Source organism: Coffea eugenioides, chromosome 8, assembly GCF_003713205.1.
Source record: "Coffea eugenioides isolate CCC68of chromosome 8, Ceug_1.0, whole genome shotgun sequence".
Lineage (NCBI taxonomy): Eukaryota > Viridiplantae > Streptophyta > Magnoliopsida > Gentianales > Rubiaceae > Coffea > Coffea eugenioides.
Window position 1 is genome coordinate 35739829 of NC_040042.1, and position 27184 is coordinate 35767012.

Below are 27184 nucleotides of genomic sequence, written 5' to 3' on the forward strand. Positions count from 1 at the left end.
GAACATCTCACTAACTGAATAGTCATCATTAACATCCATCATGCAATTTTTTCTAGGAATTTCACATCTCATCTGCATAATCATGTTAATATTCCCACTTATTTTGCTCAATGCCTTTTCAGTTACATCAAACAACAAGTTAATGTATGAGTAGCCACTTGGTCAATATTTGGAATCCTGATTTTGTTTGCATTACAGTGAACAACAATGTCATATGCAGCAGCAACAGTCCCCATCCTACATTTTTAGATTTGGATGCAAAGTGGTGATTAAATAAAAGTGCATGCTTTATGCCTTTACATTCTTACAGAAACACATGAAATTTTCAGAAACACATCAGCATACATGTTCACTATAGATTAGCATACTTTAGCATTACAGAAACTACTGATCAAGCAAAAAAACTACTTCATAACAAAAATTTTTTCACATACTAATTCATTAGAATAGGGTCATCATTATAGTCCTGCACCAGAAAAATAAGCTTAGTAAGTTGGAGAGTTGGACCACTTGCCGAAAGTACTGGTATTTCTGCTATCATTACAGTTCATATTTGCTAATGCATTCATGCACATTTTTAACAGAAATTAATGAAATTTCCAGAAAACCTCTTCCATGCATCCATCGTGCATGAAATTTCAATAAACATCTTTAGTTACAGTACTGCATAAAGCAAAAAACATCTTTAGTTTCTTGATACATCTACTGATTAAGCAAAAAACTTCTCCATAACATGCACTTTTTTAACAAACTGATTCATTACAACACTGCATTACAGTACTGCATATCTGAAAATGGAAATTGGTATCTTAATTTCTGCTTTTAAGAAGCTTAACTTCCACCAGATGAAGACAGCTTCACTTGAGTTCCACTGCTTTCTTCATTGTCCCGTTTCTTGATATTTAGATTTAAGACATGTTTTCTGAGGTTTGTAGTTACAAAGCAAGATACATCTGTTCAATCAGCCTTGTCACATCACTCATCATTAAAAATTGGCGCCAAATTACTTCTTCTATTGGCGCCTAGGAGTAATGGTTTTTTAATCACCCTCATTAGACATTAGGTTTGTTTGGATTGTAAATTATTTGAAATATTTTTACTGTAGTACTTTTTATGATGTGATGTATGTGAGATAAAAAGGTAATTGGAAAGATAAAAAACTGTATTGAAAATTGTAATGGTGATGTAAGCAAATATATTTGGGGAAATAACCCACTATCCAAACAAACTAATTAAATTTCTGTTATTCTAGTTAAATGTAATTACGAACCTCCAGATGCATTTGTCAATTTACTTAACGTTAGTCATCTAAACCATCCTTTGAGGACAAATAGGTCATTTCAGCACTCTGCATGTCAGCAATGGACCCCAATACTCTATCGGGGAGCTAGGTGAAACTTTTAAAATCTAAAGGGGTCTCAGTGCAAGTGTCAGAAACCTCAGGAGAGGTTTGTGGAGTTATCCCAAAATTTTTTGATAAAAAATCCCAATCCAGACACCACCTAATACTTCGTGAACAGGCCAAGCAAATACCTCAAGCAGAGAAAGCAAATATGCTAAGGATAAAAGATTAATTAAACAAGTAATTAATTTTCTAAATTTTTGAAGTTAATCAAATTTGTTTGTATCTTTTATATAATTTAAACTTACTTTGTCCTTTGTATCTTTTAAAAGGAGCCGAAAAAAAAGAAAAAGAGATTAATAGAAAAAATTTAATTCGACGGTCCAGATTGTCACTGATCTCCGCCAATCCAATGGTTCATATTGTCTCCTGTCCTAGCCCATCTAATTTGAATCCAGCGGTGGAGATTGTCGCGTATCCTCGCCGATCTAATTTTAATCCAACGGTCGAGATTGTCGCGTAGCCCAGCCGCTCCAATTTCAATCCAACGGTTCAGATTGTCGCGTCAGCTCAAAGCTACCCTCTTTGAACTCAAAAACCTCGCCTTCAAAAACCCTCTCATTTTTCACTTTCCTCCTTCCCAAATATTTTCCGCAGCCCAAAATTCCAAACCCCAATTCCTGATTATATCTTTCCTCTCCGCTTTCGCAGCAATTCGATTCTGATCTTCATCAATGGTAAGTACTTTCTCGATCTGCATTTATCGTTGTATTTTCCATCTCTCGTCGTAGGTATATTTCGAATTTATTATGTATAGCCGATTAATGAACTTTTTTTTTGTGTTTTTGATTTGATTTTTTTGTCGTGTTTTCTTAGGCGCTGCCGAATCAGCAGACCGTGGATTATCCCAGTTTCAAGCTTGTAATTGTTGGTGACGGTGGAACTGGTAAAAATCTTATGTTTTTCCTCTGTTATTTGGGAAATTTTTTGTATGGTATTGTTCGATTGCTATGTTTCAGATTTTTTGTCTGTTTGATGATGTGATAAAGAATTTTTTTTTATGTATTTTTTTGGGATTTTAGTGAGTTTCTCTGAATAGTTTAGTTTGTTCTAGGGTTACTTGTTCGTATGGTTTAGGTTGTGTTTGGATGTGTGAAAGTCTTGAGATTTGAGCGGTTGAAATGATAGCTAGGGTTTGGATTTTTGAATTTAAGAAGGGTATTGGACAATGGGAAAAAGTCATTTTTAAGGTTATTTTTTGTGCTTGTCCATTTCTTCTTTATACATGACTTGAGTATTTTTGTGGGGTGACTCGGTGCTTTCTGTACTGTAGGGAAAACTACATTTGTGAAGAGGCATCTTACTGGTGAATTTGAGAAGAAATATGAACGTAAGTGATGGAAATGTACCCTCTTTTTGTGTTTCAGATTCAGGTTTGACGTGTTAACTTTTGAAGTTGTGGTGCTTTTTGCTGTGCTTGATCTGATAGCGTGTTACCATCTTTCTGTTTTGAATTGTAAATAGCAACTATTGGTGTGGAAGTTCATCCATTGGACTTCTTTACAAACTGTGGGAAGATTCGTTTCTATTGCTGGGATACAGCTGGACAGGAGAAATTTGGTGGGCTTCGGGATGGATACTAGTAAGTCCTGATCATTTGCTTAAAACATGTGTAGATACATTGCGTTTTTTGTGCATGATTTTATTAAATGAGTTCAGTGTTTTTTGTGGTTGAAATGTGATATTGGGGGAATTTTGATTCGTCTTGCTTCTTTTACAGCACATTGCTGATAGTTTGCGCACAAAGTGTTTAGTTGGTTGTTTACACTAATACATGCTGGTAAATTTTGTATTTGCCTAAGTTGTTGATTTTTGAAGATCCAAAATGATACCTTGTGAAGCAGAATCAGTGGGAACTGGGAACTGTGTATGGTAAATATAGTAGTTGAGAATCTAAATTTATTGGATGGTAGCTCTTAGTATCAGCTGCGTGGTTTTTCTCATTTATGTTTTTTTATTTCTTTGGTCTCCCAAGTGCTTTTGTCTGACACTTGCGATTTGTCTGCAGTATCCATGGACAGTGTGCTATAATCATGTTTGATGTAACAGCTCGATTGACGTACAAGAATGTTCCTACGTGGCACCGTGATCTTTGTCGGTATGTGCTAGATCCTTTTTCTTTTTATTTGAAATGATAGATAAAAGACTAGTTGAAATATTTATGAATTGTTTTCGGTTGGGGTCAATTGCAGGGTTTGCGAGAACATACCAATTGTACTTTGTGGAAACAAGGTTGATGTGAAGAATAGGCAAGTGAAGGCAAAGCAGGTTACCTTCCACCGCAAAAAGAACTTGCAGTACTATGAGATTTCAGCAAAGAGCAATTACAACTTTGAGAAGCCTTTCCTATATCTTGCAAGGAAACTCGCTGGGTGAGTGTTTACCTTGTGCAGATAGTTTGCACTCTTGAATTTCATGTTTAAACGTACTCAAAGATGGTTTAGCGATCAAGAATGCTCTGAAGGTTTTCACTGATTTTCTGAACTGTTTCAGGGACCCTAACTTGCATTTTGTCGAGTCCCCTGCCCTTTTACCCCCTGAAGTTCAGATTGACTTGGTTGCACAGCAACAGTAAGTGTTTTGTCTTTTCACATGCTCGTAGAGATGAAACAAGGAATTTGCTATTGCGCATTATACATGCATATAGATGTTGCTGCTCCATGACTGACATGCCAACTAATGCTGCAATTTTAACTTTCAGGCATGAGGCTGAGCTTGCTCAAGCTGCTGCTCAGCCACTCCCTGACGACGATGATGACACTTTCGAGTAAGGAGCGGTTGGATGGAGCTTGGAGTGCCTCTGTTATGGAATTTGTGGCATTTTTCATCGATAGGTTTCCTTGCCATCTATAGGTTTCCAGAATTTTGTCTCCATATTAGAAAGTATCGAGGGATTTTTCATCGATCAGTTTAGGAATTTTCAAACTTCCTGATGTTTCGCCTTGATTTGTTTGTGAGAAGGACCCGATGTGGTTAATCAGTTAAAGATACGGTGGACTATTGTTTGTATGAACTAAGACTGCATGCAGAATTTTAGTTTTTTCATGTATTAAGGGTGCATTTCGTCTTATAATTCAATTTTTGCGTGCGGGACCAACAATTTTGTTGTTTCTGGTCTTGGGGTTAAGCAGAACTTCACCTTGTTACCTGGTTTATGCTCGAGGGCTGTTGTATCATCCGGTGGTACGACATTTGTACTGAGGTTTTTTTCTGAATTCGACGTGGATAATGCTCGTTAGTATCACTACACACGCAGAATTGATAAAGTGCAAGTTGTATGGAGCAGCAATGACTAGTATTTTTGAAATATAGGAGGGGATGGCATGAAACCAGTCAATGCCAGCAGCTCAAGGGATGTAATTTTTTGGGTATTGTTCACGTTGGCCGTAATTTGTGTCGGAATTCCTTTTGCTCTCGCGGATGTGGATTATTTTGGTGTCTACAAGTTGTTGATTCCGGAATTGTTTCGGAATTGTTTCGATGTGAGCAATTTCTATGGTAGCTGAAAAGGAACCAAAGCCATCATGCTGCAAAAATCTTTGATTCAGAAGATTGTTGACAAAATATTGAAGCTTCATTTGTACTTGAGTGCACGTTAAAACCATTGAAAATATTCTCGACTTGAGTGCACATTGTATTCAAAATAAGTCCGAGCTTCAAAAATATTCAAAGCCAATCTGAAGACAAAATTTTCAAAAGTCGAGCTTCATTTGTGCTCTTCCAAGTACGAATGAAGAAACAGATGGCACATTAAAAATCTGTTTGCTTTTCCACCCGAGGGACTTAAGTCCCTCTTTGGACTGTAGGTGAAAAAAAATTTAAAGGTAGTGTCATAACATTTTCTTGGTCTAATTAGATCTGGATATCTACTAGTCCCTAACACAAGCTTTCTTAGGCTCCCCCTCTCCCTAAATTAGGATAGAGTAGGTTATACAATATATCGTTACTGCAAAAAAAAAAAAAAGAGAAAATAAATATAAGAACACTAAAATGGGAGGAAGGCAGTGCATTACTGCACAAACACTAAAATGGTAAATTCACACAAACACTAAAATGGTAAATTACATCACACGAGTACATCTAAATCTACAAATTCTTACTACTTGTTCTATTAGTTTTGACACAGGAAGACCACGTAATTTCTGTCAGTGTCATAGTGTGCAGCAGATAAATTGTGAAACATAATTTCTGAATTGGATTTATACTACCATAAGTATGACGCCCCTTTGAGACCCCGAAAAATGGACAAATTCCTTTTCTTAGGAACACATACAAGATTCGTCACTCCAAAAAGGATAATTGTAATCCCACCATTAACTACTACATATATGAATATTTATGAATTTTATAGTAATAGAAATACACATCCTACCTAGACAGAATTTGTAACTTGCTATCCTTTTACTTGATCGACTAATTGTTCTATGATGAAAAATTTTCGATTTTATAGTGAAAATGGATTAGTTTGATTTTGGTTAAAATTCCCTTTTATGAAAAAGGAACATAATAAAAAAGAATAATTGAAAGAATAAGTTCAATTGAAAATTTGTTATTCGTCTATCATTATATACGGTGCTAATAAAGATAAAATATAAAGTAAGAGGTATATAAAATAAAATCGATTTATCGTCTGTTGAAGTATTTTGAGAAATGCGTGGAAAAAAAGATGCGATCTGCCGAAGTCGTGCGGATGTAAAAATACTATTTGATTTCTGATTGTACTTGTTCTATGAGACATATCCTTCTTTTTTATTTCTGTTAGTGAAGAATTTGTCCAGTTTGGAGAGTTAACTTTACTAAAGGATTCATGAATTATCTGATTGTTGATTATGGAATCTTTTTCGTTTTTAGCCATTTTATGAAATTTCTAAGACTGGTCCTTTTTTTTTTTGCTGGGTAGAGATGAATACTATATGGTAGCGGTAGGCAATTCTTTGACCTTAAATCAAGATATTCAGGAAATACTAGAAATTATGATCAAGGATTCCTTTATCAACCGGCATCTACTTTTATTTCAAAAATACCTACTGAAACATTTTTCAAATACAAAAGTTCAATTTCTTCCCATGAATTGGTGAATTAGACAGTAATCCCACGAGCCTCTTGTCCATTCTCATTGAGGGGAGCAAAGTCAAATAGAAAAACTCACACTGGGTTTGAATTTGAATTCCATATTTGAAGTTGCGATCAGATCGATTCATTAAAAAGAATTGATTCAATACATTTCTTATGTACCTCCCTAAGCTGTGCTTGCATTTTTCATTGCACACGGCTTTCTCTATGTATACATCAGTTTTTTTTTTTTTTTTTTTTTTGAAAAAACTTTAAATTACTTCGAAATAAATTAAGAAATTCCATGTAAGAATCATAGCATTTTGTGATTCGATGGTAAAACCCCTTTGATTCTCTACCAACCAATAATGTAGGACCATTAAAATGGTTAAAGCAAAATGTTTGAAGTTTAGATGCAGCATGGTAGTCTCTCTACCGCTATGTTAATAAGGATCAAGCAGCAAGTTATGTTTGATTGCCAGTATCTCCTCCATGTGTTACATCAAGTTTTCGGTAAGGAGTATGTTACCACAGGTCTCGTTTGTGGCACAGCGCTGCTTGGAAAGTCATTTTGTTTCAAAAAATTTTTACGTTTTTTATAAACACATTTTTCAATCACATTTTTTCAATCACCTTCTTATCTCACATGTATTAAATTGCTACAGTATATTTTTCCACAAAACCCTAAAAGATAGCAATCCAAATGGGCAAAGATTGTTGTCCTGATAAATCTGACCATAACCTTCAAAAGTTTCAGGCTCCACTACTTCAACTCCTTGCACATACTAAGCAGCTTGCATGGTTGTCTCTCTATGTTTATTAAGTACAGAAATAAGTTTAACTAGAGGTTTTTTTTATTATTTAATTTTACTGTTATTTCCCCTTGTTCGACTTGTAGCAGGCCACGTTCTAATTGTAGACAGCCTTTGATGTGCTATATGATCAAAACTGAACCTAGTTCCTTCTGTGGTGTTTCTTCATGTACGAGTGCTGTGCTTCCAGCTGTAGAGCCACAGAAAAATATCCAGAATTTTTATTTGAACAGTTTCACTTATGTCTTCTTCATGAACTACAGAGGAATGTGGCGCTTCTTGAAACTCTCCTGTCAAACGTGATAGCACACCAATATAACCATGATAGCAACATATCTCCACATCAGCCATCTTTATAGACGCACCCAAGCAAGCCCCTTAACATAAAAAGACAACTGTCATGTGAATCTTGGGTATAATATTTGTTCTAAATTGACAGTATTCACACGATTAAGTTTTGTCTCAGGACAAATGACATATAATAACATACAATTCAATCTTATCCCTTGTTTCTGGTTCCAGAAATTATAATCTTGTAATGGTTTTTAGACATATAAGACATTTTCCATTACCTTATTTTGGAATGTAAATCATAATGAATCAGAAACCAAAAAGAATCAAAAACCAATTTAAGGAAACAGTTTACTGAACAGAGTAATTGAGAAAAAGGAAGAAGAAAGCCTAACCAGTTGCAATATTTCTTGTTCAGTCAGCATCAGAACTACTATATTTAGATACAGCATTATCAAAGTTAATCTCAATTATTATTAGCAGTGTAAATCTGGACAAACCCAAGCAGACCAAAAGAAACACAAGTAAATCAGATACATTTACCAGCAACAACAAATTTGTCATAGTTTGCCTCATCAGTCGGACACGGAAGCCATATCACCTGATCATTTTTATGATGAGAAAAGGGGCGCAAGACTGTTAGAACCAGCATCATCTGTTTAAACCGTAGATAACAGGAATCAATGGACGCAAACTTCGCCCTGGAATACTTAGTGGACTACCCGTAACTCTGTCAATGTGGAAAGTGATATGCTACTGAAGTGAATGGAGCCAATCTGTGTTAAGTAATGTTGTATTGTTCGATCATAGTGAGAAAAATTAATCTTACACCAATGCTGGAGGCTTGTGACGTGACTTTTGGTCACAAACATCACATCACTGTCCCTTGCCAATGGGACTACCATTACCTGAAACAACTTTCCCACATCATCTGCAGATGAAAGAATTCATAACCACTAAGCTGGAGATCCCATCTAAATTAAAATGAATTATCTAATGAGGTTTTTCTGTTTCCTTTACCCTTCTTTCAATCAATAAATAAGGAAGGATACATGCACATCATCTAAAAGTATATGCAGATGAATGGCTGGGACAATCGATATACATTTCTCAACCACAACTTGGAAGTGGCAGCATTTACAGTAGAAAAGGGGAAGTTTAGAATATTTATCGTAGAGGAAATTTCAATCATTTAGCTTAACCAGCGACTGCATGATTTTTAAAGCACTGTCACAATTCTATCTTTTACCAAGAAATCTAGAGGGGTACCATGGAAAATTTTGAAAAATCTTGATCCAAAATCAAGTCATAAGCTCAGAAATGACAGTGCATTCTTCCAACAATGGTAAGTGCGGTACAACTGACCACCTCATTTCTATGTATTAAGTGATTCCAAGCATATGCGACATCCTCAACTAGCAGATTGGATGACTTCTTTTTCTTTTGCCTAAGAATCTTTTATCAACCAAAATATGATAATAATAATAAAGATAAAAATCAATAAAGCAAAGCAGCTTCTACATGGTTGTCCTCTCAATAGGCACCTGTTGGAAGGTATCATTCCTTCTGGCAAGCTCAACCCAAAGAAGAAGATTTTCTCAACAACTAAGCAAGAAAAAGGAAAAGTGACAGCAATTAGGAGTAACAATAAGAACAAAGGCCACAATATTTAAGAGAGCGAGATATGAGAAGCGACATGGTAATCAGTGAAAATCAAGGGCAGTTATGGGAAGTCTATACTGCATTGAAATATTGTTATGTGGTATTGCACTGATAGTTTAGAAAAGTGGTCGTAATTCTCACAAGCTTTGCAAGAGAACTACATTGTGATTTAGTGGATAAAAGCATGCAGACTGAAGCTAATTTCCAGAATTTACACATGCATGAAATTAGATTTGTTAAAATAGAAGGTGTTAAAAGAATTCAAAACAAAATGCAGATGCAACAGGTGGAGAAGAATATTGCATCAGTATGAGCAAATGCAACATTATGGCTGTTGGAGAAAAATATGTCAGCCATCAATCAGCTCTCTTGGCATAATAAAGTTGAAAAGAGCAAACAACTTCTAGAAATTGAGCAGCAGTAGCATGGACTTGCCATGATCTTATCTGCAAGAAAGTGGATGCAAGCAGTGTCCCACTGTATATGCCAAGGAAAAGGTGCAAAGCCCAAGGTCCCCAACATCATCTTTAAACCTTGGGAAGCAAGGGAAGCATGCTTCCAAAATTTGTCCCTGGAAAATGCAGGGGACTGATCAATAATGTCTTCAAAAAGGAACTTCACATGCTACTGCTAAATAGTATGGAAAGAATCAAACTCCAAACTAACATATCAGGAAATCTGAAATATCACTCATAATAAAAGTGATAGGTGTACTCCCACTCTAGAGTTCAAGCCAAATATTAAGCAATAAACTCCAATACTACACAATGGTTACAGGAGAAAAGGCAGTAACAACAATTCCACAGTAAATTTACAAATTGATGTAGCCATCCAATTAAAGAAAGTAACTATATTGGACCATTGCACCTTAAAATACGAAAACAGAAGCACAATCATAAACCAAGAAAACAAAATTACTTGGCTGGCTAATTCCAATTCAAACACATGATTATACCAACTTGACTTAAGCTGAACTGTTTGCTTGCCAGTAATTCTAGGCATTCTTCACACCAATAATTGCACGATTTTAACCACGGACATAAATATAATAAAATTGGTAAGAGGCAACTAAGTCATCAAATATCTGATTACTTATGCAATATTCGCAATTTTTGTTACATTCTTTGAAACTGCACAATGACAAGGAACAGAACAAATCAAAAGGAAAATGACAGTAGGAGCACTTATTTTCTTTGCAATATCCAATACATGCAGTCCTTCCTTTAGAAGAATCTCATATTTGATTTCAGAGCTACAAGAGACAATTGGAGAATTACAAACTTAACAGGGAGTACAAACTGTAACACAGCATTCTTACAATGTTTTGTGAATGGTCCTATTTAAAAACAAAATAATGAGCTGAATGATTATTATCTACAATTAGCACCAGTTTTACCAGAAAGTAGGCTCCTTATCTCCATCAAATGTTCATCATTTGATATATGGAGCATCATACGAAGATTTGTCAGCAATGTCTCCTGGTCCCAACTTAAGGGTCCAGAAGCATGCAATGCCTCTAAAGTACAGCGATAAGCATGCAACTCCAAGTTATGAATACTTGTTGCCACTTCTTCTTCCAAAGGAAGAGAAAGAGAACAACTTTCTTCCTTATCTGTTGAACCACAAAATGACTCCGCATCGCTACAAACACTATCTGTCACCTGAAAAGGAATCTGCGCCAAACGATAGGGAAACCGTCTCTGTCGCTCGCTATTGACACTACAACTACCAACAGAAGAAGCATCACTATCAAAATCACTGGATTCGGAATCCCTAGATTCTAAGCTTCTAGCTAAGTAAGATCCAGCAGCACCATCTAGATTTTCTCTTTTTCGTTCTTTATATCCAATCATTCTATTGTCAACGGAAGCACGCATGTTTATTTCACCCAGATTCTCTTTTGGAGAAGCAACAAGATCTACCTTTTCCACCAATGAGGGTGGAGCCACCTTTTGTTTCCTATAATCTTTCTCGACTGCTCTGATTTTGTAAGCCTTCCCAGTAAGTGATTCAATAACACATGAACTATCCTGGGACAATCTTTTGAGGGATCTTGATAATTTGTGAAACTCCTGCAACCCATTTCGTTTCTCAATGTCTAAACAATTTTTTTGTGCTTCAGTGTGTGTCCCTGCATTAAATTTTGCTGCTTGGAAGCTTGTTTTCTCATAGTAATTCAAACTTGATTGCTTGTTGACTTGATTTACTCCACATGCTCCAGATTTCTGCAAAACAAAACCATAGATCACATACTGCAATGAACCAAAAAAATGTATATGCATGATGAATATATGTCAGAGTGTATGATTCAAAGGCATAACACATAGCTCAAATAGAAAGAGAAATGGAAAATGACTGTGGACTAAGAAAAAAGCTCCTACCTTTCCCATCAGGATCCATTTGTCATCTAGCCATAACCATTGCTCTCGGATATTCAATTTGTGTACATTGGATTCCTTGGAGCTTCCAAGTAGCCTCACCGTGTAGTAATCCCCCTGCATAACTGTCAATATGGTGGCAATTTTCCATGAGAAATCTTCAAAAACCTCCACAGTATCTCCAACTTTCCAAGTCTCTATGCCCTGTGAAGGCAGAGGACAGGGTCTAACAAATTTCCTTGACACCCTTTCCATCATAGATCTGTTGTTCATAACCGGATGGTACTCATACCTCACATAATAAGTATGACCATTCCCATTTAGTATCTCGGCACTACGCCAAGAGATTGGCACCTCCTTTTTGTTCATAACCTCCACCTTACTGCCCCTTTTAAACCTCATTATGGGCAACTAAATTTAATCAAACGCAAGTTAAAACCTGTCCAGAACAACAAAAACAGAAAACAATAAATCAGCATATGCAAACACGAGAATCAACTCAAACTAAAGACGGGGAAGCCAGACACCATAGCAATGTCACAGATAAAGATCAGGGGCTTATGGATGGCTTTATTTACTTTGAAAGAGGTTTCATCCAATTTATCACAATGAAAATGTAAACCCACAAAGGAGGCCGCTACAAAGTTTCAAACAATCAATTGATAAACTAATCTAACACTAGAAAGGTGCAAAAATAACATCAACAGAAATTGATGTAAAAAAGGCAAAAAATAAAAAATAAAAAAAATTCAACAAACTCGATCATTTAAAATAAAAAAAACGCAATATCTACCTAGTAAAATCGCCTTGATCGTTACTCATAATAAGCTTATTGAGAAATAAATAAATAAAAAAAACCCCAGTAAAAAAAGTATGAGATTTGTAAATTTCAGAAAATAAACTTATTAACCAACCCCAAAATCTCAGTAAAATGTGCAAAGCTTCAAAACACTAACATATTGAAAAATAGCAGAAAAATTTTAAAACTAGGGTTTTGAAACCCGAATGGGAAACCATTTGTTGGACAAATCTACTGACCTTTTCTTCGAATTGCTTGAAATTAATGCAATAATTTGACCATGCCGATAGTCTATTTGTTGATTTGATCCTCTGATTCACGAAAAACGAAGACTTTTTGAATCGGCAATTTCTGTGGTCTAGGGTCTAGGGTTTGCTTGAGCGTGGGGAAAAATTAATTTGGGGAAAATAATAAAAGAAAATATGAAATATTTATGATGGAGGGTATTTTGGGAAAAAAATATAAGTTAGGTATAAAGAACTCCACGCGCAAGCCACCAGATTCGTGTTGGTCAGGTAAGTATGATAATTACTCCACGCGCGATAGAGGAGCGTGCAGACACCTTATCCGTCGCTTCTCAAGATTTTTGTGGTCTTATCCTTAACTTTATAGCATTAAGTACCCAAGAACCAAATAATTAACTATAATTATAAGTGGAAAAATATGCACATACCGTAAGCACGATCCTACCTGAATTATTAGTGAGCCAACTTTTACTAATAATTAAAATCTCCCATTGGCTCTAATTTTTTTTAGTTATTTTTTTATCTTCTCATACCTCCCTATACCCTGTACACTCTCAACTAGAGCTGTAAATAGATCGAGTCGAATTGAGTATCTCATGTTTGAACTCTATTCATTTAGTTGATCGAATAAAGTTCGTGTTCATTCGACAATATTCGAACTCCAAATCTATGTTCATGTTCAACTCGTTAAGCACAATCCTAGTTCGAATTTGAGTTTGACTTGTTTAACATAAACGAACCGTTCACAAATAAACTCGAGATGTTCGAATACAAAGTCTTTCTTACAAAAAATTAATACAATCTGCTTGTCTATAGTATTAACTATTAAGAAACAACAACAATCTAAAATTCACTAATCCAATCTTGCCATGCCACATAAAATAAAAAATATGTCATATAAATCATCCTCATTAACAACTAAAGCACTAATTAGACCCATGTTCACGAACAATCATTTAAATTCGCAAATGAATTTGTATTCGTTCGATTACTAATTGAGCCAAAATATTTGTTTAAACTCGATTCATATAAAATTCCGAATGAACTGTTATCGAATATGAATGAACCTAAATGAGGCAAACTAACGAATAACTTGATTCGTTTAATAGCACTATAAACTTGACAACGGGAAAGACTCTGAGAGTTTTCCCTAAATACTGGACTCCTTTAATTCAGTTAAACTAACAAGGAACGACTGCAAACTTCATTTTAATTGGTATTGTCAATAGTTTATTCTTGCTTAAAAAACATGCGATGCAATAGTTTATTGTCACGTTTGTACTTGTTTAGTTTCCTTGTTGCTCCTTTATTATTATTTTTTTTTTGGTGCCAAAACAGCAACATATAAAAGGTCACAAACTGAAGCAACTACCCAAAAAAAAAAAAAAAATAGTAGAGCAACTGCAAAGCAGCCAAGATGAGAAGTTTTCCTTCCACAAAGCTATAGGCTAAAACTCCGTTGTAAACCAATTATGTTAGCAACCAATAAACAAAATCCGTTGTATGAGTTTACAACGGATTACGGATTTTGTTTATTGATTGCTAACATAATTTTTTTTCCTAATAAAAGAAAAATAGCATAAAATTCGTTGGTAAACTTACAACAGATAATCGTTTACAACGGATTTTGTTTATTGGTTGCTAAAATAATTGTTTTTTTTCTCCTAATAAAAGAAAAATAACATTCATCAAAATCTAATCTTAGTTGTCTAATGTCTATTACAACTGTGCCAATTAAGACATTATCATCTTCTATAGAATCATTAATTATGTCAACCACCGACCCCTTGCTTCCCACCCCTTTCACATGCTATCAAAATTTATTTAGTAACACAATAAGGCATATGATGTGCATGTGCCCTGTATATTTATTTTACATGCTTTTTTTTTGATAAAAATGTATATTAAGATTTATATTTTGTATATAAACTTTTATATACTTTTACGTACAAATTATAAAGTTTGCAAATCTTCCAATTGTCTTCATTTAGTCAAAGAGACAGCCTTATCCTTATTTTACATTTTTTTTAGAATTTTTTTAATTTTTTGATCTTTTCCTAATTTTCTATAATTTTTATAAAACTTTGTTTATTTTTATATCATATTAATATATTTCTGAGATTTAATAAAACATTATGGACCAATTCGGTCAATGAAAAATAATTTAAAAATTGCATTTGTTTAGATCAATACACTATGGACTAATTTAATTAAAATTAAATAGTTTGGGGACTAAATTTATTTTGGTCGAAATATTGAGCACCACTTTGGTGAAAAAAAAATCCCAAATTTTGAATAATACTAGAAGGGCCCTTTTTTCCGTATTCTATACCGGCCTAAAAGTATCGGAGGAAAACGTCGTCGTGTCTTGCCTTTCCAATTAATCCATGAAAATCCGCCTTGAGCTCGATTCTCCCGACAATGGCGGCCTCGAGTGAACCCAACTCAACAGAAGACATCTTCGACTCCTCACTGAATCTAGAAGAAACCCACCTCAAAGAAGGCTACAACGAGGGCTACGCCGACGGTTTAGTCCCCGGCAAGGAGGAGGGCCGGCAAGTGGGCTTAAAAACCGGGTTCGAAGTCGGCGAAGAGTTGGGATTTTACAGGGGTTGTATTGATGTATGGAACTCCGCTATTCGGGTCGATTCGAATTGCTTTTCGTCTCGGGTCGTGAGAAGCATCAAACAAATGGAGGAGTTGCTGAACAAGTACCCGATTTCCAACCCGGAAGATGAGTCGGTTAGCGATGTTATGGACTCTTTGAGGTTGAAGTTTCGGGCTATTTGTGCCACCTTGAATGTGAAGTTGGAGTATAATGGCTATCCCAAATCTTCTGATGGTGGAAATATCCAATTTTGAGGTTAATTTTTGCCCCTTTTTTTAGAATTTTATGTCAAATCTTTTGCTTTCCTTCTTTCCCCCCCTATATTTTCATAAGTATTGATCTGATGGCTTAATTGGATTGGCTAATTGGGATTCTTTTGCTGTATTATATCGATTATGGACATATCTTTGCTACAATTGGAAACCAGATTTTTGGATTTTCTTGGGATTTAAAGCTCTTTTTGGTTTTTTGTGGTTGATTAACTGGTTGGGTTCAGAATAGTTTCTAGTTTAAGACTTTGATTGTCTAAATTCTGTTATGGTAATTACAGATTAGTTGTTATTTTATAGATATTTTAGGGAAAATAATCAGAAATTTTTAATAAAGAAAGGTACCATTCATGTATGAAAATGTACCCAGTTCTGTACATAATGTAATTAAATAGATAAAAATTATGCCCTCTTCAATATATATCTTAAATGGCGTGCCCTTTCCACCAATTTTCCCTTTTTTTCCGTCATAATTCATTATACTTGTGGGGCTGGTAGCCTCAGATGAGCGACAAATAGAATGCCTTCTGCAGAGGATTTAGCTGTAATCTTGCGAAGAAGCTATATGATTGACTATGCTAGCAAATATGCAGTGGAAAGAGGGGAAAGAAGAAGACATGAATATTAACTAGTGAAAATGTAGTTGGTGTGTGTAATAGATAATCTATTGAGGTGACAGTTATACCAAACTGGAAAGACTGTAAATCCATATCTGAAATTTGAGATTTTGGTAAATAGTACTAGGAGTAATTTTCTAAGCAAGAGGAATTCAGAAGTCTTTGAGATTTATGGAATTGAGTGTATCAGAAAATTGAGATTGTGGTGAACAGAACTAGGAGTAATTATTTGATCTGGAGAACTCAGAATGTCTTTGAGATTTATAAAATTGTCAGCAGACTTGGAGCCATATGTTAGCCTGGCTGTTGTGGTGCATACTATAATTTTTGCATGTCTATAAGCTGAAATTTTGACTCTGCTGTCAGCTGATTCACTTTTTCTAGATTTTATTTGCACTTTGAGAATTTAGGTTTCAGATTCATTATGTATAGCCATTTAGGTAACATGTAAAGATGATTACTTTCTTACGTAGAGAAAGCACATATACCTTTTCTTAGCTCTTTTTTTTTTTTTTTAATTTTATTTTTGGAACTGAGTAAACATCTTTGTTTTGTGTCTAGGTTGAAGAAAAGGAACTTGGTCACTTTGTGGTGCAGGGGAAGAAGGAAAGTGTTTTTCAAGTGCGTTGGCTTGAGATCCGAGCTGACTCTACACTTTTCTTTGTGAAAGAAAGGTTTCATTTTCACACATGCCTTGAGGATGGAGGGTGGAGACAAAAGGTTGATAAATGACTGTAAGACTGTGATGCAAAAGATTGTTGGTGGAGTGCTTGCTGATAACAGTCATTAACTTGTCGTGTTTTGGGCAGGTTTATAGCAATTGAGCCAACAATTAATTCTTTAAAGTAGAGCTCTATGTCGGAGAAATTTTTATGCTTGTCTTAGCCCTCATCAGCTTCTCCTGGCTTCATGAAAGCATATTGTCTTGTAGTTTACATAAAATTTATATTACAATTGGAGCTAGTGATGCATCATCAAGGGCTTCCGAGGCTGTTCTTTCTGGACTCTGTACAAAGACTGAAGTGTTGGAAAGCTTCTAAAATGCACCTATCTTTAGCTGACATGATCGACAAGGCTGTTGGATACCTATTGTCAGATGAAATTTCGTGCAATTCTTTATATAGTGTCTTATTTCTTGAATTGCATGAAGCCTAGGCAGATTTCACATGCAAAAAGGATAATCCCCCAGTTTGATATTTTGGTTGAAACTTAAAAGTAGATGAACATACAAGAAAACCATGCAGGCATAGATCAAGTCTTCTAGCAATCAGGAATGATGCTGCTGAATTAGATTATTCAGCACTGCTAAAAATGGGATATCTCACGAGTAGGCAGGTGATTTGTGTGGATATACTTGGTTGAATTCTCATCCTGGCTTTGGCAATTGCCAAGGCTGCCTGGTGAAATTGTTGATTAATTTGCAATGAGCAGCTAGTTATACATGAGACGTGGACAACCCCTTTTGCTTAATATGTAGGGAAAGCAAATATTGGTTTCTTTGACTTTCTTTATTCCTTAGTCACAATGATAGGTTTCCCCTTGCCAAAAGTTGCCTCCCACCCCAACTGACTGGCCAGGGGATCGATCCCTTGACCAGTCAGCGAGAAACTTTCAGCCAAAAGAAGGTTGCGAGAAGGCCATTGCCTTTTCTATCAATGAGGTTGGGAAAAGATAGTATTGAAATTTCCACATATTATCCATGTAATACATACATCCATATATATATATATATATATATATATTGTAATAATTGATTAGTACAATTGATTAGATGATGGACAAAATATAAAAATTTTAATACAGTCTATCTATGAACAAAGAGAAGAATTTGAACTATAATAATAACAAGTTAGTGCAATTCTTGCATACATTTCAGTATAACTGATTTTCACAATCAAGACTTGAGGTTTACATGGTCATACTCCTTGACCCGAAATTTTGACCAATAAAGGGGTTTTTTTTTTTTTTTTTTTTTTTTATGTTCTGCTTCTGCCAATAATACTACGAGACATTTGTTCGATTCTTCTGAACTTTTCAATTTGAGTATGTATCATTTTGATCCCTAATTTTGCTGCTGATAGACATAATAGTAAGGTAAATTTGAAATCTGTGGTTTAACTCTCAAACCATTCTTTTTCCTTTATCATGGTTTGTAATCTCTCTTTATAAATAAAAAAAAAAATCTTTTCTTGCCCAAAATTAAAAAAAAAAGAAAAGGAAATCAGTCTTTATGTTACATATAGAAAATGTGTACCACTCGAGAAAACAAAAATAATGATCATAGAAAATTCAAAAAGGGATACATGAATGTAAAGTAAAACTAGTGGCTTCCTAAAGTACTGCCAAAAGGGTAATTCAACCTTCATCCTGCTCTAAGAAAATAGGCAAAAAAATAATAAAAAGAAAATAACTATAGAAATTCTAAAATATCTCTGTGAAATTCTAATTTCTTGATTATTGGCAAAAACTTGGCACTATCCAATCTGTCTAATGTGTTGTGCGGACATGGCTGTGCCTGAGTTTTAACTACGTGTCCTTCCTGTTAAATGACATCTTTCTATGGCACCGAGTTAATCGCACCATGTAGCGGAGGAAATGCAGATGATGTCCACCGGAGCAGGTGCCGTGCTTCAAAATCCTTATGCATTACAAGCTGGATATCAGGGGGTGCAGGTGCCCCAATTCCCCTCCCAATTTATGCCAATGAGGCCAGCCGGTGTTGGAATGGGAATGCATGGCATTTCTTCTTCAACTGCACTACCTGGGATGTCATTTCCCTTGGCCAGTCCTTGTCAATCAACCCTAGCAGCCTCAGGATTGGGCATGGTTGGTCCAATGCCTCAGATGCACTTGCCACTGAATCCTTTCCAACCGTTGCCCTCAGCAGATTCTGGTTCCACTTTGATGGCTGCACAAACATCTTGTACAAGCTTATCTTCAACCTTAGTTTGTACAACTCAAACAGAAACTAGTTCACTGAGTGTGCCAAGAGCGGCTCAAGTGCCTCTGATGAATCAGGTTCTTTCTTTTCTACTTCTCTGTTGGTCCTCCAGATCATTCATTCCTATTACATGCTCCAATCTATGAAAATTATGCTCAGTTAATGCAGATTTGTAAGTTTCTTCCATTGCACCTGTCTATTGGAGTTCATATAAGTGGATATGTTTGTCATGCCCTGCATATCTTGAAGTTACAACATTTTAGCTTGAGTTCATTTAGGCTCTTATCAGAATGACCATTTGTTAAACAGCATATTTTGCATGTGCAAGCGGTTACTGTATTGAAGATATTTATCTGTAGCTGTGAAAGACAAAAGTTTCAAGCGTTATGTGACTATGCAAATCTTAGGGGCCGATCGCAAGTGGTTCAACTTCAATAGTTCTGCCAAGTCAAATTATAACTCCTGCTTCCTCATCAAGTACCAGTCCAGCAGTCCAGTAGATGAGGTTCCATTGCATCCCGGAGGAAAGCATCGATAGTGGCTCTAGCCAGAGGTAGGTTCTTTCTCATGTCTGATGTATATCAGATATTTACTATATGGTTTGTTAGATGAATTAGTTGAGTGGTAAATTGCTTTGACATACCAGGATTTGAGTTGAGGCCAAAGATGGTAGCGAGAGTTGTTTACAGTTTCAGGAGCAACAGGGAGTTCATTCTTTTCAGCCTTACCGTTTCATCCATTCTTGGTCTACAACAACACTGTTGCAGATCATGGCTAAGGTCTTGCAAGAAATGAAGTAATAGAACAGTTATTACCTCATCTTGGTTTATTACTGCAGTTGAATCACATAATCTGTGGTGCAAAAGCACTTGGTTTCTCAACTTTTCTGTACATTCGCGATTCTCTTAATTTGTTCTTGGTCTATGGTTTCTCCTGAGTTCAGCTGCGAGCAAGTACTGAAGCATTTGGGTTCAAAAGGAAAACCTTTTGAGAAATTTACCTCTGAATTGTATGCCTGATTCATCATGCCTTTCCATTTTTTCTGTTTCCCTTCTTATCTTCATTTTCCTCAACTTTTCTGGACTAATGCACTGGAACAATCTGGTTGCAGGACTGAATACACCAGATGTTCGTTCAACAAACCCTGCGTTTCCTGCAAAGGCCTAATCACATTCTTCAAGGATTAGAACAATGAAGTTACAAATCTAACCTCTTTTATGAATTGTCTATAATTCAACAGTTAATGGAGGGATAGGATCTAAGATAATAATTTACAAGGACAAAAAAAAAAAAATCTAAGAGTAATATTAATGTGGCAAGAAATAAAGGAAAGTTGGTATCGCTCCGATGTCCATTCCGAGAATATCAGAACTTTGTTACTGTTGCGTCATGCAACAGGTAAAAGGTCCATTTGACGGCTTCAAGTCTCAAAGTCTAAATTACAGCAATCCATATTTCAAAATATTCCATCATTTTTCAACAAAGTGCTCTTTCCCCTAATCTGTAGAACACAGATTTGATCATATTTATTGACCTTACACTAAGCTGCAGAAGTGGCAGGTACAAAATTCAACACATTCTGCAGACATTAGCACTTCTGACAATTCCAAAGGTTTATCAGCGTAATTAACGCTCTACTCAAATTCAATAGAGACAGAGATCAAGAACTTTGGTGGAAATACATTTCTCCATTATTGAAGAATAGTACATAATCACTCAACAAGAATTAACACAGCTACATTTATGCTAGTATATGACTTCTACTTGTATTAAAGGTATATGACTTCTACAAAATGAAGCACTGCAGGCTTACTACCACCTTTTCCCTGTGAAGTATATGGAATTTTGACAGTTACAATTCCAGCATATGCCTCAACAATCATAGATCCTTCACAGGAGTTGCTAGCATCTCCCACTAAAAGTGTCAGAGCACAGGTCTTGCCAATAATAGTTCTACCTACTTGACCAATGGCACTTTCTTTTCCAGCCACAAGTTCCGCAACCCTGCTGTTATGAGGTACTGAGAGATGAGCCGCATCGATGTATTTTACAGCTTTGAGGGATTCAATCATCCGACCAGGTAGAGGAGAGCGACCATCCTCAATATTTGGGGGCATAAGGACACCCCAACTTGTGTTGGGAAATATGTATGGACCCTCTTCAAAATCCCCATCCTCGACAAGTTGTCTGCTAGCAATAGAGAATTATGCAATGAATCAGTAACTGATAGTCAAAAAGCACATAGGCTATACTGCAAATGAAACCATTAATTTCTTGCAATGTACATTTATCACTTTGTCGTCCCAGATGATAATACTACTTTTTTTTTTTTCCCTTTTAGATGATAATACTTCAAAACTTGGATATCAACAAATTGAATGACAATTGAAGGCAAGGGGGCATAGTTGATTCAATCCATTGAATATGCAATTTCTGCACTCAATGACTCAAATCAGTGAAGGGGCAAGCTATTTGTGATGCACCTAGAAGGTCAGTTAATTCATCATATACACTTAAATCTTAGGGGTCCCCAATATAACTGTTGCCAGAAATATGGCCCTGGTTAATTTATTGTGACAATGATAGACATGGCCAGGGCTGGCGTCTGCCATTTGCAGCATAAATTAGCAGAATGTGCAGCATAAACTCTGGAGTTAGGCCCTACTAACTAAATTTAGTTTTGAAGGGTAAATATACAGAAGCATAAGAGTCCCAATTAGCCAATTCAATCAAGCCTCAGATCAACACCAGAAAAAAATAGGAAAAAAAAAAAAAAGAATTTACATAAAGAACTACGTAAAAAAAAGGCAAAAATTAACCTCAAAATTGGATATTTTCTCCATCAGAAGATTTGGGATAGCCATTATACTCCAACTTCACATTCAACGTGGCACAAATAGCCCGAAACTTCAACCTCAAAGAATCCATAACATCCCCAACGGACTCATCGTCCGGGTCGGATATTGGGTACTTGCTCAGCAACTCTTCCATTTGTTTGATGCTTCTTACGACCCGAGACGAAAAGCAATTTGAATCGACCTGAATAGCGGAGTTCCACACATCAATACAACCCTTGTAAAAGCCCAATTCTTGGCCGACTTCGAACCCGGTTTTTAAGCCCACTTGCCGGCCGTCTTCCTTCCCGGAGACTAAACCGTCGGCGTAGCCCTCCTTGTAGCCTTCTTTGACGTGGGTTTCTTCTAGATTCAGCGACGAGTCAAAAATGTCTTCCATTGAGTTGGGCTCAACTGAGGCTGCCATTGTTGTCGGAAGAATGGAGCTCAAGGCTGATTTTCGTGGATTAATTGGAAAGACAAGAGAAGAGCCGACCCCCCCTGAGGTTTTGCCTAATATCATTTAGCATGCACAAGCTGAAGCCAATCAGCTACCATACAAAGTTACAGACAAGTAAGCTAATAAATAGTGTATCAAGCCTTATCCAAGGCAGGTTTATTAACTAATGTTCTAGGCTAATAGGCCTTGTCATCAACCTCCGCAGGCAGTCCGATTGGTTTCATAACCTGATAATTACCAGCAGATCCTATGATCGATTTTTGTGTACAATCTTGTATCTTGAAACAAGACCCTACACAATTTTCAGACATTAGACTGATCAAAAGGCTGAAATATCCTATATAAAAAAAAATAGGCCTTGTCATCATATGAAGAGAATAGGTTCTATACTAGTTGTGCCAGTGCATGCCAACAAAGTGGAGACCACAATGAATCTAAACACAACTCATTGATTTCAAACTCTAAAATGCCAAAGGCAAAAGTTTTTTGTTGGTTGGGGGGGGCTTATATAACAGAGCACACACAATCACAGAAAATATTCATTTAACAAACCCTAGACCCAGAAAACAAGGGAAAGAAAGGAAAATAAATTTACAAAAGTACAAAAATATGGGAAAAGCTCAGTAAATATTTTCCAAGTAAGCAACAAAAAAATCGTTAGTTTTTTTAGATTAGATCACCAAAAATTCTAGAAGAAATCCAAGAATACTAACTGCAGTCAAGTGAGAGTAAAAACTCGGATCTCAGTAAAATTAGTTAAATTACTCAGATCTCAGTAAAAGCCACACAAAAACCAAAACATAGAAATCACGCTACTCCACGAACTATCTCAAAAACCATTCCCACTCAAACCACAAAAAAAACCGTGTATATTCAACGATTTTTTTACCTCAGAATTGCTGATAAAAACCCACATTTTCCCTCTCCTCTTCTTCCTACTTTACCACTGCCTTCTCTGCCAATAGTGGAGCAGAAAATCTTTGCTTTTTTTTTTTTAAGCTTTTCTACTCTCTCAAACTGTAATACTACCTCATTTTTTTGAGAACGACGAAGAACAGGAAGAAGTAAAGAAGTAAGTGGAGAGTCTACAACATTGATGAGTCAGGCAGGCGTTCAACTTTTACCACCAAAAAAACACACACACGCGCACGCGCCACACAGTGAGAAAAATCTTTTATTTAGTTTGTTAGTGTCTTCAATTATTTTTTTCTTTTATTTGATGAAAGAAATAAAACTCAAGAACCAAACCCTGAAATAAATTGTTGAGATATATGAAGAGGTTAGGGACTTATAAATTTTTACCGAACCCAGAAATAAAGTTATTAAGACATGTGTAGAGGTTAGGTACTCATAAATTTTTACTGTTCATGGCCTAGAGGTATAGTTGATTTTCTTTTTTTTTTTAAAACTTCTTTACTTATTGCAAAATTTATTTTGAGTATCAAATATTTTTTTGCTATTATTGTCTTGGGTAAACTGCCAATTTCATCCCTAAATATTTTCGCTAACGCCAATTTCATCCTTTAATGTTTTTTAACTTGACATTTATTAGTTCCTGAACTAAAATTTTCCTGCCAATTAAGTACCTTCACCGCGGTGCCTCCCCAAACATTTTTTATAGCTAGACAAACAACCACTGGGGGCATTTTAGAAGGTTCAATTAATACATGTGTTGGACCAATGTCATCATCATCCACCGTTGATCACTAGAGTGTGAAAACTAGCAAAACGATTTGATTTTTCAACTAGCACTCTTTTTTATACTTTTAGCAGAAGAAATAGAGTCTAGTATTGCTCAAAGTCTGTTTGGATTGTAAGTTATTTGGGATATTTTTACTGTAGCACTTTTTGTGATGTGATGTATGTGAGATAAAAAGATATTGGGAAGATAAAAAGGTGTATTGAAAATTGTAAAGATGATGTAAGCAAATAAAATTGGGAAAATATGAAGCAATCCAAACAAACAAATTAACTTTGTAACAACCACGTGGCGATCGCGCGGGGGGGGGATGGAGAGGGTGGGGGGGTGAGGGAGAGGAGAGGAGGGGAGCAGGAGAGGGGAGGATGAGAGGGAGGAAGGAGGAAGAGGTAAGATAGAGGAGAGGAAGGGAGGAGGAGGAGGGATGAGGAGAGACTAGAGAGGGAAAGAGAGAAAAAAAAAAAACAGAATGAGAATGTGGTGGGTTGAGGTGGGAAAAGGAAAGAAGGAATTTTTTTTTTTTTATAGATATTTTGAGGTGTGTATTTTAAAATTTTTGAGGAGTAGGTAAAGTTTTTTAAAAACTTAACAAAATATCCGTTTGCCAAACAGGCCAGTAGCTTGTTTATTTGCTGAGCTGACTTTGAACGAATTTTTTTTTTTATCAAGATTAAAAGTTATCAATCATAAAATGCCGTTCAATTAGTTGGTAACTCTTATCAAACTGAACTCGAGTTAAAGTATTAAGTAATTTAGTTCATTTTTCAACCCTAGCTTGAGACTAAGTACATGCTGATATATTTTCCCAATAATTGAGAATGTCTCTCTTTAATTGGATTAAATGGCACACGACTGAAATTCTGAACTTTTTTCACAAAATGTAGGATTTTATAGGGGTTACTAAAAGGCGGGGATTTATGTTATCTTTGTGACATGCTCAATGTTTTTTTCTGCTATTAGTGCAGATTTCATGGAATGAACTTTTATCTTTTATTACAAAAATTTTTCCCAAGTGCTAAACCTTGAAAATATGATGGTGTTTGATTCACAATGTCAATCAACTTGACATAGCTGAAAGATTAGGAAGTGGTTGACGAACCTATCAATTGTTGGACGTTATTAGCAATTAACACTTACAATTTTCATTCTACTTATTATGGCTATTTTTATACTTGACTTTTGCATGAATATTGTTAAGCAGACTAATTGTGACTTGTTACAATTTTCAATTGGCCAGATGCGAAGGGACCGGATTCGGAGAAAGATGAAAGCTCTCCAAGATTTGATCCCCAACTGCAAAACTGTGAATGCTTTATCTGTTTTACACTTCTGAGCTGTATCCATAATACAAGGACAATAATTTTTTCTTGTACTTCTTTCAAGAAAAGAACTGAGTCAAAAAAATAAAATCTGGTTTGTCAAACAGTCTTTTAGGCAATCTGGGATGAAATACGAGCAGGAGAGTTTGTTTGAAGAAATTTCCAATTCCAAACGCAATGCCTAATATATTACACTTGAAAAAGGATTTTAAAACTTCTCCATAAGATTGGTTGCTAATTGTTGTGATTCTGGTTATTCATCATCCAAGCTTTGCATTGCATCTAAGGGGGAAAATCAGAACTCTTGACATGGAAAATATGTCCAGAGTATAAATCAGTAATTGATAAATGATTTCTAGTCCTTTTCTCTGGGTTTTCAGGTTCTGACCTGTTCTTTGGTGCTTGACAATTGACATTTCCTGCAAATGCCGGACAGACAAAATTTCGGTGCTTGATGATGCGATAAAATACATAAAAGCCTTGCAAAATCAAATTCTTGTAATCCTTTCTATGACCTTCCTTGGCAACTGAAACATAAAGCATGCATGGTTTATAGGGGTGTGACCATGAATATTGACTTTCCGCTGTGGACGAGAAAATCCAGATGATGTCCACCGGAGCAGGTGCCATGCTTCAAGGTCCATATGTGTTACAGGCTGGATATCTGCGGGTGCAGGTGCCCCAATTTTCCTCTCAGTTTATGCCAATGAGGGCAGGTGTTGGAATGGGAATTTATGGCATGTCTTGTTCAACTGCACCACCAATGATGCCATTTCCCTTGGCCAGTCCTTGTCAATCAACTCTAGCAGCCTCAGGGATGGCCATGGTTGTTCCAATGCATCAGCTGCAATTGCCACTGAATCCTTTCCAACCATTGCCATCAGCAGATTTCTGGTTCCACTTTGACAGTTGCTCAAACATCTTTTACAAGCTTAGCTTCGATGTTAGTTTGTACCGGTCAAGCAGAAACCAGTTCACTCATGTGCCTCTGATGAGCAAGGTACTTCCTTTTCTCCGTCTCTCTTAGCCCACCAGATCCTTCATTCCATTTACTCGCTCCAATCTACAAAATCACACTTGATGTATGATGAGTTTTTCTTCCTTTGCACCTATCTATTGGAGTTCATATAAGTGAATATGTTTCGTCATGTCCTGCATATCTTGAATTTTGCAGGATTTTAGCTTGAATTCATTTAAGCTGTTTTTGTAACAAAGATTTGTTAGACTGTCTAGCTGCATATCTTGAATTCACAAGAGGTTAATAAAAAAAAAAATTTTTACATAAAGATATTATGTCAACATCTGCGCTGAAGATGTTATTTTATGGCTGTGAAAGACAAAAGTATTAAGTGGATGTGACTATGCAGATCTCAGGAATTGACAGTAAGTGGTTCAAGTGCAATAGTTCTGCCAAGCCAAATTATAACTCCTGCTTTTTCATCAAGCACCAGCGTAATAGCCGAGGTTCCACGCATCCCAGAGGAAGGCGATGAAAGTGGCTCCAGCCAGAGGTAGGTTTTTTCTCCTGTCTTTTTTATTTGAGATGTTTATTTTATGGTGTATTAGATTATTAGTTGACTGCAAAAAATGGTAAATTGCTTTGACATGACAGGATTTGAGTCGAGGCCAAAGATGGTCGAGAGAGTTGCTTACAGTTTCAGGAACAAAAGGAAGTTCATTCTTTTCAGCCTTTATTTCAACCATTCTTCATTTACAACACTGTTGCAGGTCATGGCTAATAAGGTCTTGGAAGAAATGAAGTAATAGAACATTTATTACCTCATCTCGGTTTATTA

At 36.0% G+C, this 27184-nt stretch overlaps 5 protein-coding genes across 8 annotated transcripts; 3 read left to right on the forward strand and 2 right to left on the reverse strand.

Annotated features, from left to right (window-relative positions):
* The first annotated feature begins 1968 nt into the window (after positions 1-1968).
* On the forward strand, positions 1969-4480 carry LOC113779489 (GTP-binding nuclear protein Ran-3). The gene is made up of 8 exons (XM_027325074.1): positions 1969-2079; positions 2219-2288; positions 2676-2732; positions 2867-2984; positions 3411-3500; positions 3595-3774; positions 3896-3973; positions 4104-4480. The coding sequence occupies exons 1-8, from the start codon at positions 2077-2079 to the stop codon at positions 4171-4173; spliced, it is 666 nt and encodes a 221-aa protein (XP_027180875.1). The 5' UTR covers positions 1969-2076; the 3' UTR covers positions 4174-4480.
* A 2688-nt stretch (positions 4481-7168) lies between these two features.
* Positions 7169-12772, reverse strand: LOC113779054. 4 transcript variants are annotated; one of them, XR_003469431.1, is made up of 6 exons: positions 12636-12772; positions 11601-12036; positions 11142-11444; positions 9655-9790; positions 8101-8488; positions 7169-7643 (listed from the first exon to the last, which is right to left on the reverse strand). XR_003469431.1 is itself a non-coding variant. In XM_027324470.1 (5 exons), exons 2-4 carry the CDS (start codon positions 11997-11999, stop codon positions 9662-9664), a joined length of 831 nt encoding a protein of 276 aa, XP_027180271.1. In that variant the 5' UTR covers positions 12000-12036; positions 12636-12772; the 3' UTR covers positions 7895-8488; positions 9655-9661. The 4 variants fall into 4 exon arrangements, 2 of the variants coding, with proteins under 2 accessions (XP_027180271.1, XP_027180270.1); XR_003469432.1 differs by lacking the exon at positions 7169-7643 and having other exon boundaries at positions 7895-8158; positions 8280-8488; XM_027324470.1 differs by lacking the exon at positions 7169-7643 and having other exon boundaries at positions 7895-8488.
* Positions 12773-14997: 2225 nt separating this feature from the next.
* Positions 14998-17208, forward strand: LOC113779847 (protein LTO1 homolog). Its single transcript, XM_027325591.1, has 2 exons — positions 14998-15504; positions 16697-17208. Exon 1 carries the CDS (start codon positions 15063-15065, stop codon positions 15501-15503), a length of 441 nt encoding a protein of 146 aa, XP_027181392.1. The 5' UTR covers positions 14998-15062; the 3' UTR covers position 15504; positions 16697-17208.
* Positions 17209-18715: 1507 nt separating this feature from the next.
* Positions 18716-19576, forward strand: LOC113780648. Its single transcript, XM_027326430.1, has 2 exons — positions 18716-19153; positions 19484-19576. Exons 1-2 carry the CDS (start codon positions 18731-18733, stop codon positions 19574-19576), a joined length of 516 nt encoding a protein of 171 aa, XP_027182231.1. The 5' UTR covers positions 18716-18730.
* Positions 19577-20736: 1160 nt separating this feature from the next.
* On the reverse strand, positions 20737-22853 carry LOC113779926 (protein LTO1 homolog). The gene is made up of 2 exons (XM_027325717.1): positions 21896-22853; positions 20737-21263 (listed from the first exon to the last, which is right to left on the reverse strand). The coding sequence occupies exon 1, from the start codon at positions 22431-22433 to the stop codon at positions 21897-21899; it is 537 nt and encodes a 178-aa protein (XP_027181518.1). The 5' UTR covers positions 22434-22853; the 3' UTR covers positions 20737-21263; position 21896.
* Between the last annotated feature and the right edge of the window lie 4331 nt (positions 22854-27184).